The sequence below is a fragment of the Gossypium hirsutum genome, chromosome A02 (assembly GCF_007990345.1).
Source record: "Gossypium hirsutum isolate 1008001.06 chromosome A02, Gossypium_hirsutum_v2.1, whole genome shotgun sequence".
In the NCBI taxonomy this organism is placed as follows: Eukaryota; Viridiplantae; Streptophyta; class Magnoliopsida; order Malvales; family Malvaceae; genus Gossypium; species Gossypium hirsutum.
In genome coordinates, this window is record NC_053425.1 from 419618 (window position 1) to 433506 (window position 13889).

General features: G+C 30.2%; 1 protein-coding gene across 1 annotated transcript; it reads right to left on the reverse strand.

Moving 5' to 3' along the window:
* Positions 1-705: 705 nt before the first annotated feature.
* Positions 706-5797, reverse strand: LOC107935981 (TOM1-like protein 6). The gene is made up of 9 exons (XM_016868615.2): positions 5308-5797; positions 4504-4582; positions 4296-4394; positions 3514-3627; positions 3216-3370; positions 3037-3118; positions 2867-2952; positions 2448-2720; positions 706-1881 (listed from the first exon to the last, which is right to left on the reverse strand). Exons 1-9 carry the CDS (start codon positions 5436-5438, stop codon positions 885-887), a joined length of 2016 nt encoding a protein of 671 aa, XP_016724104.2. The 5' UTR covers positions 5439-5797; the 3' UTR covers positions 706-884.
* Positions 5798-13889: the final 8092 nt, after the last annotated feature.

Consider the following 13889-nt stretch of genomic DNA (forward strand, 5'->3'; position numbering starts at 1 on the left):
CAATGGTAAAACCGATTAAGATCCGATTTTGATTAAATAAATTCTTAAAAACTTATAAAATCGAATCTAGTTCAATCGGTTTAATTGTTGGATTTTGATTTTGATTCAGTTAAATAAATTTGTATTGGTTTGAGTCAATCAGATTTTTTTTTCAGTAATTTTGCATAACTCGCTTTAATTGTTGCCACGAATGGGATTGGATATTTGTGTTTTCTGAATTATTTTGACAGGAGATCAAATATTTGTATTTTTGAATTATTTTAATTCCAATTTATAGATTTGTCTAAAAATATGAATCCATTTATTATCCACATTATTTAAACTTGATCGAAATTAAATTAAATATTATTATCCATTCGAAAAAAAATTTAAAAATCTCCCATCACCTTTTAAATATAAAAAAATATCTTCCACTAAATATAACAAGTGGATCCAAATATCTGAATTTGAACCCATGCCTATTATCTAAATAAAAAATGCAAATTCTAATAAGAGACATCTAAAATATCTATCTCCACACTGAATTCATATAAAATTCACTATATCCAAATCCCAACAATCCTATGAATACATTTGTAGTTCTAACTTCATAAAATAATTTACAAATCATAAATGGTAATTTCAGTAAGAACCAAAACTATTGCATTATAATTATTAATTTTGAGGCTATAAATAAACATATTTAAAAGTCACCAAAAAACTATATACTAATATAACAACAATAATATTGAATCACAAATCAAATCTAAAAAGACATTCCACAGCAAATCAATCTAAAAAAAAAAAAACAAATCCATGTCTTAGATACTGTGATTTACACCAGAGATTCACAATGGACATATATATCCTTTTGCATAAATCTTAAAACTACGACACTCTTTTTTTTACTTCCTTCCACCAACCATACTTTGCGTATTACTACCTGACAAGTTTGGTGATGTACTACTACGCCTTCCGTCACCATTTCCGAGCACGTTCAGATCTTCAAACAATAGGTATGATGGGATAAAGGGCTTTTGTCCTGATGAGGGAGCAGGGTTCCTAGGACCGGTACTCGTCCAAGAATCACCTCCGTTCATTGGTGCTCCGCCGTTGGTTCCTCTTATGGGGAATGAGCTGTTGTGCTGCAAGGGCCTGGTCCCTGTGATGGAATTTGATGCAGTGGTGTTCGCTCGGGGAGTAGAGAACATGTTATTTGTAGAAGAGTGGTGGTTTTGGCTGTTGAAATAACCGGGAGTTGCAGCCCATGGTGGAGGGGGATAAGCGGATGTGTATTGAGGCTGGAAATATGGTTGGTATTGAGGTTGTCCGAATGACTGGTGCGGTGACTGGGATTGTGATTGGGGTTGGAGTCGGATTTGAGACTGTGTGTTTAACTGATGAGGCTGGGGTCGTGCTTGGAACTGATGTTGAGCCTCAGATGGTGAATTCGACTGATTTTGAGCTTGCGGTTCAGTTTGGAACTGGGTTGGTTGTGGCTGGACTTGGGGCTGGGATGGTTTTTGAGGTTGAGCCCAAGGAACCACATAACTATTATACGGCAGCTGCGCCGGACTTGTAGGGTATGTTTGGGAAGCATAAGGATATCCTTGGCTGCTAGGCGTCACAGGTACCTGATGTTGAGATGCAGATGGTGGTGTGGGAGGGGCATGCGGAGAGGAAGCCGTTGTGGACAAGGTAAGGCTTAAAAGATCAATCAAGTCCTGTTCTTTCGAAGTTTTAACTGGTGCAGGTGGATCAGGCAAAGCTAAAGCATTGCTCGGAATAGAGGTCGAGGCAGTTGGTGTATACGATGTCGTCACATTGGCATTACTGACTGGCGCAGTAGCTTCACTTGTTCCAGGAGAAGCGTTCTGAGATGTGAACTGTGCTCTGGAATGCCTGCACTCGGAACAAAAGGTGAACCAGTCAAGAACTGAGCTAAACCTATCATATTTACACAAGGTTTGATTATAGACGAGCAAGGTAAAAGCACCATGGAGGCCCTTGAATTGTGAGTCTGATTCCATTTTGCCCCTCTATTAAAAAATTGGACAAATTAATCTCTATACGCTGGATCAAAGAGCAAACTGGTTCTTCTATTAAAAAATTTCATCCATTTTATTGTTAAAAACTGATCCTTGTACGTCATCAGAAGGTATACGTGGCATGCCACATATAACTATATGGTTAATTTTGTCAACCACGTCTGTTTTTAGTAGTAAAAATGGATGAATTTGTAATAAAAAATACCAACTCTTTAATATAAAATAAAGATAATATTTTGCCCATTTTTTGAGTAAAGAAAGCAAAATGCAATCTGACTTCTATTACAGGGGCCTTAATGGTACTTACCAAATGAGCAAAGGATTTTTCCTAACGACAAGCCATATACACCAACATAAAATTAGTCATTTGTAGGACTGCAACAGCTGAAATAAGGTGAATTAGAGGTTAGCATACAGAACCTTCTAGCTAGCTGTGCGAAGTCGTCTTCCTCTTCTTCCTCTTCATCGATATGGCTTTTTGTCACAGTGGCAACCGGTGTGGGTGGACTTATATTAGGTGCTGGGCTCTTCGCTTCACTTGATTTGTTGGAGGAACTTGCTTCATTATGCATCGGGCTTACACCAGTAGCTTCAACTGGCAAGGGGGAACCTAAAGCTATAGCATCATGTTTCGCAAGTAAGCTTTGCAGACCGTCATTTAGTTCAAGACCTCGAGCTAAAAGTTCCTCATCCCTGCCACACAGCCAATAAAAAAAAAAAACTTTAGACATCTGCACATAGGCCATGTATAAAAGAAAGAACTTCGACATTTATACAAAACCGTTTCAAGGATAAGCCCCAAGTCATTATAGAAAAACAAAATTCAGAGACAGACTAACCCGGTAGTTGTAAGCATCTGCATCAGCTTTTTTTGGTTGGAACGACATCGATTAACAAGATCAACTATCACTTCATCTTTCACTGCCTGTTAATAAGAACCAAAAATCACAGTTGAACATTCCACCGATAATTAATTTAAAAGAAAAGGTTTTATTATTATCGTTCATACCGCACTATGACTCGGGTTTACAGCTTGTAGCATGTCGCTTAAGAGCTCCATAACATCCTTCATTGAATCTAAGCTAGACAAACTAAGATTATCAATCCGAAAAAGGAGTGAGACACAAAAACACCTGTAAATAAACAAAGAAACTTAATAAACTAAACTTAAAAAGTGATTTTTTAGACCTTAAACTTTCGATCTCGGTAGCCATTGTTTCGTCAAGCCTTCTAGAAGAATTGCTTGGCATTCCATAACCAGGATTCAAGGTTGGATGTGTAGCAGGTGGTGTAAAGATAGGGGCTGTATTTGATGATCGCTTGGGAAATTCTACTCCCGAACGCTGCCATTTATACATTTACAAAATTTTAGAATCACTATAGTCAAAGACAACGAGAGTAGTTGATCTTAGAAGTGGACATCCTTGGATATCATATCCTTGATGCCAGTCCGCTATGACATGTTATATAAGGGTGCTATGCTTACTCTTAGCTCATCATATGCCCAGTAGTACTGTGGATGTTTACCCCCCGGACCGCCAAATGCCTCTTGCCAAGAGTCCAACAATGCCAAAATTTTATCCCTCACTAGCATATCTGCCTGCAGTATTCACGAAGCCAGGCTCGTTAAAACCGACAGATAGACTTGAGATGCTAATAAACAGAGTCATATGCTGGCAAAATAACACGAGAACAAGATCAAAATAGATAGAAACCAGATGCTGAATCCATGCATTGAAGTCAAAACACGCCACGTTTCAGGACAACCAATGACCATGTAAAAAAGTACCAGACAACCACTAACATTAACATTAATGACTAGCTCAATGATTTTCAGCAACTATCATCCCGTCTTTCTAGAACAACTCATATCCTCCCGGTTAATAGTGAACCAAACTTAAATTTCCATAACGTGTATAGTATCACTAACATCAGTCATTAGTACCAAGTAGCATCGTGTTCTTTCATGGGATTTATGCAACAGCTTTTGTTTTCCTCCAACATATTCATACCATATATACAAATCGTCTCGCAACAACATTCGCAGTGCTTCTTGCATTTATTGTAAGCTTTTACTCCATTTAGATAGCGACAATCCCTTGAAACCTAATGGCTCCAAGCTAGTCCAATTCATACTAAAGACCGTATTCGGGGGAAGGCGACAAAAAATCCATTTCGGAAAGGCAATAAAGTAAGCATAGTCCAAAACAAATGAATATGACCAACAATTCGTGTAATAATCAAATTGGTAAAAACTCAAAGAATTACCTTCTTTTTCACAATTTTAACCATCTCCCCCAATATATTCCTCTCAGCAATCTGAAAATGAACATAATCACCACAATTCTTCACCATTGTTTCCAAAAGCTACAAAGGGGAAAACAAAACTGGGTTAATCCGCAAACACAACAACACATGAAATCCCAAAACAACGAAGCCGGGAATTCAAGAAATCATTTTTCAGACTAAAATTTACCGTCAAAGCTAGTAATTGAACTTTAGAACTCTTGTGCTGCAACCTTCTCTTCACAGCTTTTACAACATCCTTTGCTGGCCTAAAATATCAACATACAAAGTTCAACCAAATCAGTAAAACTAACTAAATCTTACATTAATTTACGAAACATTAATCGAAAAAACCCCGGAAAAAGTAGTAAATCGAGCTCGTAGCTAAATATTCCATTAATTACCGAACATTAGTCGATCAAACCCCGGAAAAGTAGTAAATCGAGCTCCTAGCTAAATCTAGCTAAATTTTACATTAATTTCCGAAACATTAATTGATAAAACCCCAAAAAAACCTACTAAATCGAGCCATCAAAATCGAATTAACAGAGAAATTATAAAGAAACTATAACCAAAATAATGTCTCTTTTCATTAGAAAGTCTCTTTATCTATTGCCTATCTTCATAAATACTTTAAAGTGATGGTTGAAAAATTATATCACCTTTTTAATTCAATTATCTTCATATAATTCAACCTAAAAAAGTAATTTAATAAAATCCTTATACAAGAATCATATTTTTTTTCAATCAATCAATTTCATCCAAAAAAAGAAACATAAAAAAATCCATAGTTCAATATCATATTAAATACTCAAACCTCACGAGAAAATTAATGAAAAATATTCTACAACATAGAAAAAAATTAAATTAAATTAAATACCAACATAAAAACATGCACGCAAAGCCTAAGAAAATTAAAAAAAAATCGAAGTCAACTCCTTTGCAAAAAAAAATTAACAAAATTAAAAAGAACAAAGATTAATTTTTTTTTTACCAATGATTAGAATTAACAGAATCGCAAATATCGATATTCATAGTCCAATCAGGACCCATTAGAAGATCGCTCGTTGCCTTATCCACAGCTACTGTCGCTGCTGATGATGAAGCTGATGACATCATCATCATGTTTTCTTTTTTTGTTTTTCTCTTCTCTTCTTTTTCCTTTTCTTTACAGCAATTTTCTGCTTGTTTCCCGAGAAAATTTCACCTAAGGAATAAACGACGACGATGAAGATGATAATTTCAAGTTTTTTTTCTCTGCAAAAACCCACCACCTTTTTTCCTTACCTTCTGTTTGGATCCTAGGAAAAAAAAACCAAACCCCTAAGATAAAATTATAAAAGGGAAATTCTTTCCTCAGCTTTCCTTTTTATAAAGAGGCTTTAAAGCAAGAAATTTTCATTTTTCTACGGGAAATTCGTTTCTATTTAGGGAGAATTTCAAAATGAGGCGGTGGACTAGAAATTATTTTAGTCAACTGCCATATTGTAAAAGTATTTATTGGAATAGGAAAAAGAATGTCACCCTTATCTTCAAGTTATTGTAAGTACTACTTTACCCTTATCATTTAAATGGAAAAATTCCATTTAAAGTTTTATTAATAAATGTTTCAATTCAATTTAAGCTTAAAATGTTTATTTTTGTTATACAATTATAACAAAATATATAATAATTCGACCCGGGATCCAACTTAAAATATCCATAATTTAAATAGCCTCAAACTCTTCATTTGAGGAGGGGGACGGAAAAAGACCTCATCTTAATTATCTTCTTCCTTTCTTCTTTTGGATTAGGACTCTTCTTCCTTCTTGGATCACTACCGTTAATGTATCAACAAGTTTTATTTTTTTATTTTATGATTACCAAGAAATTAGTCTATTTTGAACTACAATTTTTTTTAATCTCTTGCATATAATTTCCTAAATTATTAATTTTTTAGAAAATTTTAATTTCACAAAAAATCTCATTAATTTCAAAAAAAATTAAAAATTTTAATTAGACCGTCCAATTATTTTAAATAAAATTCTTATTAAACTTCTAGGATTTTTTTAAAAAAATTTACTAGGCCCCAAAATTTAGTCTCTTCTAAGTAGAGTTAATCCTTACAAAACAAAAAAAAATCGAACATAGTTCGATAGAATGAGATTTAAGCCGAAATAAATTTAATGTAAAACACAAACCTAATTTAAACATATAATTTTTATATCTCGAGCATCTAAAATTCAACTCAATAATAAACAATCAAATTCAGATTTTTTTAGAGGGCAAAAAGGTAATTGCAAAAGCTTTATTTTAATTACTAAAAATTGTCAAAAATAGAGCCGGCTTATTCTACTTTTATTTATTATATTTAAATTTTGCGAAGTGAATGGGAAAGTGTTGTGAGATGGGACAAAAGTTTCATAGAAATTTACGGATAATGCCAATTATTGTAACTATGCTTATGATATATGCTTTTGTCTGTGATTTTCTTAGTATAAGTCAGAAATTCTAATTCCCCTACATTTAATGCATTTATTCAACCAATTTTTATTATCTTCTAGTTAATTAATATTATAACTCTTCCAACTACGTCGAGTCGATCTCCTTTTTTTTAGTGAACTATAAGAGGAGGATAAAGTTTTAATAGCAACACGACTAATACAACTTGAATTTAGATCATACCTAAAGCGGTGAACACTTTAACCATCAGGCTAACACATGGGGTTCACGTGAAGCCAACGTCCTTGATTGTGTTAATGTAATATATTGCATAATTAATTCATATCATATCATATATTTCCTTATTTGTATCTAATCTATTAGCATAATATCATATCTTTCCTTATGTAATTTCTATTATAAATAGTCTATATAATCCAATGTAAATTAAGAAGTAATATTTTCTTTCTTTTTCTTAAGTTTGTAGCAAGTTGGATTTTTGTCTCTCAACTACGTGAAAAAAGTCCGAGTGCCAATAAATTATCTGAAGTAAAAGTTTAACAAAATGAGAGTAACTCACTAGAATGAATAATGCGGGCATACGATCACTTACCAAAAAAAATATGAATATTTATACTTTATAAGAGCTTCTACCCTACATCAAATCTTTGCTAAAAACTTCACTAAAAAGCCTAATACACAAAAACAAATGGCAAAATTTTGAAATTTACCAATGAAATTTGAAAGCAAAATTTCCGGTAAGAACTTAGACAACAGACAATTCCTCTAAAATCTTCCTTAAACACTTAAGGTTGAATTTCATGGCATGTTGAGGTAGGTCATTGTACTAATAGGCTGAATTTCGTCTCGAAGCTAAGGTTTTGTTTCAACCTTTAGCAATTCTTTTAAAAACATGTGCCTTTTACTTCTAACATGTATATTTCAAGCACAATGCCCTCAACATTACCCTCCCCTTAACAAGCAAAAAAGCGAATCATCTCGAGATAAGCTACTTTATAACCTCCCCTTCGTCGTCCAGGGGTAAAGTTAGAGGGGTCCGTAGAGGCCTTGACCACTCCTAAAATGGAAATTCTTTATTTAGATATTTTAAAATGTTTAAAATTTTAAATTAGTAATAGTAAAATTATATTTTAGTCTCTCTAAAATATAAAAATTTGATTTAATTCTTTAAAAATTATAAAGATATAGATATTAAAATGGTAAAATTACATTTTTTGCTATCGTAAAAATTACAATTTAATTTCGACTCTCAAAAAATTTTTTTAGTTTCGCCCCTACCCTCGTCTGGGGGGCAATTGTTGTCAATTCCTCGCCATAATCAATTTTTCCACCCTCAACTTCCCAACCACAACCTTGTCTATCATGACTTCACCTATGAAGAACACTTCACCAAACCATGACCCTTGTAAACGTATGCATGTCCGATACGTTGTGTACTTTTAACCCTTGTAAATGTGCTTAAGTTAACTATTTTTAAATAGAAACATATTTGGGCAATTTTTGAGGTACATATTTTGAGTTGAGTCAGACTTAAACAAACATTAAGTCTACTTACTACATATAGCTCCAACCCAATCTGCCTAGGAACATCTCTATTTAACCAACGTAAGTTATTTATTTCTCTTTTAATAATTAAAACATAATAAAAATATAATTAAAAAAAACTTTATATAAAAAATCTATTAAACAAATTTATATAAAAATAAAATTATTAATATTAAAATTTATATAAAAATATAATTTTAAATATATTCTTGATTCTAGTGGTGAAACCTAGGATTACCAGTTATTGTATGTATTAAACAAATAGAATTTATGTTTCTTTTATCTTCTTTTTGCCCCAAAACTTCGTACACTTGTAATCTCATTGTTTTTACCGAACGAAGAAATTTGGTTATATTTGTATATATATATATAAGTTACTGTTAGAATTTGTGTGACTTGAATCCCGTCACTTATTGAAAAATAAATAGATGTAGTTGAAACTCCTATTGTATCATTCAATTTTTAACATTAATGAATTTGTCCTCCCTTGTTCATGGTTTTTTTTCAAAAGAGTTTCCACGTAAAATCCATATGTTTTATTTTTCATTTTTTTATTGCTTCACGATCATTCTATTACCATTATTGACATCTATTATAATAGTTATTGAAATTGGTATTTGAATATTTTTGACCCATTTTAGTCATTGAATTTGGATTCTGTCAAAATTTGTTGATATGATCAATGTTATTAGAATAAGACCTGATCAGACAGACCGAGAAATGATTGATATAATGGTCTGAACAAAGGGATTGAACTGATTGACTTGAAAACTGCTTGAAGTTTGTAAAAATCGACATCTGAACAAATTGAACATTTTAATAATTTTTTATTTCTAGATTTTTAATTATTTATTGAATTATTGTTGGTCTGGTGGTCGAATTGATCAAACTGATTGAATAGGGAATCGATGGTCTGACTTGTTCAACCATCGGTTTAGTTATTAAAACATTGAATGTGACACCCTGATATTGTGCTACATCATCAAACTTTTATATTTTTCAAGTTTAGGGACCAAAATAGACCTAGTTATCAAGTTTAAATGTCAAAGTGGGTTAAAAAAATTACAAGTTCCAAAGTGAAACTAATTGCCAAGTTCAAGGGTGAAAAAATATATTATCCCTAGAAAAGAAAAAAAAATATTTTAACAATTATATTTAAAAAAATAATAATAAAATTAATTTAATTTAAGTTAAATAATTTTTATTTACATATTGTTATAATAAACGTCGATAATAAAAGTAAAATGATCACAAAACAATAAAAACAAGAAAATAAGAACACACAGATTTTATGGGAAAACCTTATTGGAAAAAACTAAAGGCAGAGGAGGAGAAATTCACTATGTTGAAAACACACACAATACAAAAAGACTTCGACCGCATCTATTTAAAGGTTAAACAAACTTGTTATAATTAAAGTCTAATAGAAAAAGTATAGTTTTATACGGTTTCAACTTGTGAGGTACGGTTCAAACCTCGGTCCTTCGCCTCCACAGATCCCTTTGTTTTGCCTCTTTATTTTATTTATTTAACAAGTTACAAGATTCGAGTCACACAATTCTAATATGTATAATGATAAATTTAGCCCTTAACACTTATCTTTTCTATCATATTGGCCATTCTATTTTTTGGGATCACTTGTGCTTAACTAAGCTATCATGTCAATACTGTTAAAATTTTATCAGATCAATAAAAAAAATTTAGAGAAAGAAATTTAAATAAAATTTAATAGTTAAAAGGACCAAAATAATTAAGAAAATTAAAGCTAGATTAAAAAAAAAACCTAGGAGTTCAATTTATTATCACTATTTGATTTGAAAGGGAAAAACAAAATATGATGAGGACGTCACCTTCTTAAATAATGTGGATCAGATTGATTTGGTATATAAAGTTTATTCGATTTTTCGTATGGTATTTATCTATTTAAAGTATCATTTCATTTAATTTATATTTTTCAAAAATTATAAAATAAAAATTAATTGAGCCTTAAGTCAATTGGTATCAATATTATTGTCTGTATAGGAAGATGTGGTTTCGAGTACGTTGAAGCGCATTATCCTCTTATTTAAGGGTTGAGGAGGGGCTATATGTAATTTTAGGTATTGTATCAAAAATAGTAAATATAAAAAAAATGAATTTTAAAAGATATTTTATTAAATGAAAAGTTAAGGACTAAATTGATGAATATTTTAAGTATTAGGTAAAAGAATTTAAGCACCAAAGTGGTAGATTAAATATATTTAAGAGATGAAATTGTAATTTAAATCTTTAGTTGATAATTTATATTTGTATTATAATTTAAATTTCTAATGAATTAATGTCATAAGTCAATCAAATACCAACTCGATTGAGAAATGACTAAAAACTTATTATTTTTATGAAGTAACAAATATTAATATGATTGTATTTTTATTATTTTATATTTTTATAAGATGTTAACGTAACATTTCAAACATAAGTGACTAAAATATAATATGAGACAAATAAAAGTGACTATTTTTGTAGTTTACCCATACTTAACTACCTAAAGCTTCTCCTTAGCTCATAAATAGGAAGATAATGCGCTTCAGCGTACTCGAATCGACGTCTTCCTGTATTGATAATAATATCTATACTAATCAAATTAAGATTTAATTGACGAAATTTATTAATTTTAGTGGAAAGAAAAATGATTGTGACATGTAATTTTATATTTGTTGAAAGCGTAAATCTTTGACTCAAGCAATTAATATCAATTACACCCATAAATTCCTTTTAATTAATTTAGAGTGGTCATCATCCTATCCAAACTATGTATTCACTTTTTTTTTTCTTTTGAGGAAAAAATAGTAAAATTATAATTAATAAGAATGGAGTGTAGAGGTGGTAATTTATATTTATGCCCTCTAATATCATAAAAAGAAAAAAAAAATTTAGGTTTGAATTTATTGTGATTAAAAGTGGGTCTTAATTTTTATTTTAATATTATAAAATATCGATGTGTAAATTAATAAGACCCGTCACTTGTCGCACTATAAACTCCACCTAGAATTATTTCCTATTTTCCATAAAAACCTTATTATTTGGTTAAGATGCGGATTTAGCTCTTGTACTCTAATTTAATCAATTTTACTCTCTATCAAATTCTTATCATTAGTTTCGTATTATGTGTAAGTTTTGAATTTAATCTCTTTTCTTCGATTTGATCATTTTTAGCTTTTATATTTTCTGAATTTTAAAATTTCAATACTGCCCCAAACAGCAACATTAAATCAAATTTTTTAACAATCTTATTATAGGTTCTAATCATATCTATTTTTTTCCACAATAACTATAACTACCTATAACTCATTTTCAACTCATAAATAAAAGAATAATGCACCTCAATATATTCAAACTTACTTTTTCTTACATTGTTAACAATACCCGTAATAATCCATTATAAGTTGATTGATTAGAGATAAGTATTCCACTCACTAAACCCACCAACAAAAGAGAGCTAAAAGGGGAAACAAATACTTTTTAAAAGGTTTTCCTTTAAATTCATGAATTTAGTTTTAACACGTGTATCTTTACTTACACCCTTTTACCAGCAATTGCCATATAACTTTTCACTTTTGTTTCGTAGCAATTTAATAAAAATGAATAAATGTATCAATCAACGACAACAAATAAATCTAACATCACTTTTTTTAATTATTATTTATGACTTTATTTAATAAATGTTTTTACTTTTCCCTTTCACTATATTTTTTTGGTTAAATTAATAAAATATGTCGATAAATAGGTTTTTTTTAAATTAAGAAAATAGATTATTTCTAAAGAGAATGTAAAAACGCGTCCATTTGGACGAATTTTCTTGTTGACATGTCAAGGAAAGTACATCCAGCTAGACTTGTTTTCCCTTACATGTCAGTAAGAAAATTCTTCTAACTAGGCTTACTTTTTATCAACTGTGCAGAAAGCATGTCTACTCTCTCTCAAAAAACGACTTATTCAACCAATTAATTTTTTTTCCAAAACATTAAACTAATTTAATCATATTTTTCTTTAATTTTTCATTCAAAATTTCTTTTATGTTCCTTTGATAAATGAATTTTCTAATAAAATATAAGATATAACTCTTTATTTTATTTTTTAAAATAAAAAAGTTTAAAATTATTATCCACAATACCTAATCAACAATGACCCATAGTGTTTTTCATGTTGAAGTGATGAGAAAGTGATATAATCATGAATATTGTATTGACTTTAAGTGTGTGTGTTTTTTTAAATAAAAAACTTTTTGAAAATGTTTAAATAATTGTAACAGTTCATGAAGAATTATTTTTTTAAATTCGTGATTGTCTTTCTCGACAATAACACAAGAGTACGTAAAATTTTATTAATAGAAATTGAAACTTTCAAATGGCTTAACAAATATCCAAAATTATATAATCCTTAAAGGAATGGAGATGCTTGCAACTTGCAAGTTTCACAAAAGAATTAAGATTTCAAGATCTTTTAAGTAAAGATATTAGGGGTTTAAGATTCATTAATTTTGATCTAACTTTAGCTTAAAGTTATTTAATTATGGATTAAATTTTTAATTGGTTTGGTTATTTAATATAGACCCGGGATTATACAAAAAATTTGATTTAATATGTAATTTGATATATAAACTTTGATTATGATTCAAATGTATACATGAAACTTTAATTTTGATTCAATATATATATTTAAAGAAAAAAAAAGGATTTTGAGAGGCGGTGGAAGTTGAAACCGATTTTGAAGAGGTTTGAGATTCTGAGAGATTAGGTGAATAATTTTTTAATCCAAAGGATCAGAATGGATGCTAAAAAAGCTACGGATTGGGTGGCTAAGCCTGCTAAAGTTGAGATGTGCTTGGAGGGTTCGGCCTCACTTTAGTAGAGTTGATTTCATGTCAGCTCATTTATCATTGTTACGCCTTTCTTTCTATGCTGTTTTTCTTCTCTGTTGATATGGTGATGTTTTGTGTTTTTCCAATCATTTTATGAATATGTTTTATTGGCAAAAAAAAAGAAATAAATACATCGATTTATTTTTATATTAAATAAATATAATTATTTATGCATGTAATATATAAATATAAAATGATGCAATGTCAAGCAGGATAATGAAAATGATTTAATATAGAGGTCTTTTATATAGGCTATGTAAAGTAACCTATAATAGGCATTTAACTATTGACATAAACTGTGTTTTTACATAACATATGTTTAATGACGCTTAATTGTATTTTTTTGAACATTAATCTCATTATATTTTCTTATCATATCTGTTATTTTTGATATAATGCCTAGAACTACTCATAGTCCCTTCTTAACCTTTAAATAGGAGGATAATGAGCTTTTATGCGCTCGAACTCACATCCACTACACTAGTAATAATGTCGATGCCATGGTTTTCATATTGCTTGAACTCTTAAGATAACTCAGATGATAAAATCTTTATTTAAAATCACGATAGTTGTGAAAGATAATTAAGAGAAATCATGATGCGAAAATTGTTACAACCCATAGACTATTTTTTCAAAGCAAAGGATTTTTAAACTGAATTAGTAGGAGAATTGAAATTTTAATTTTTTAA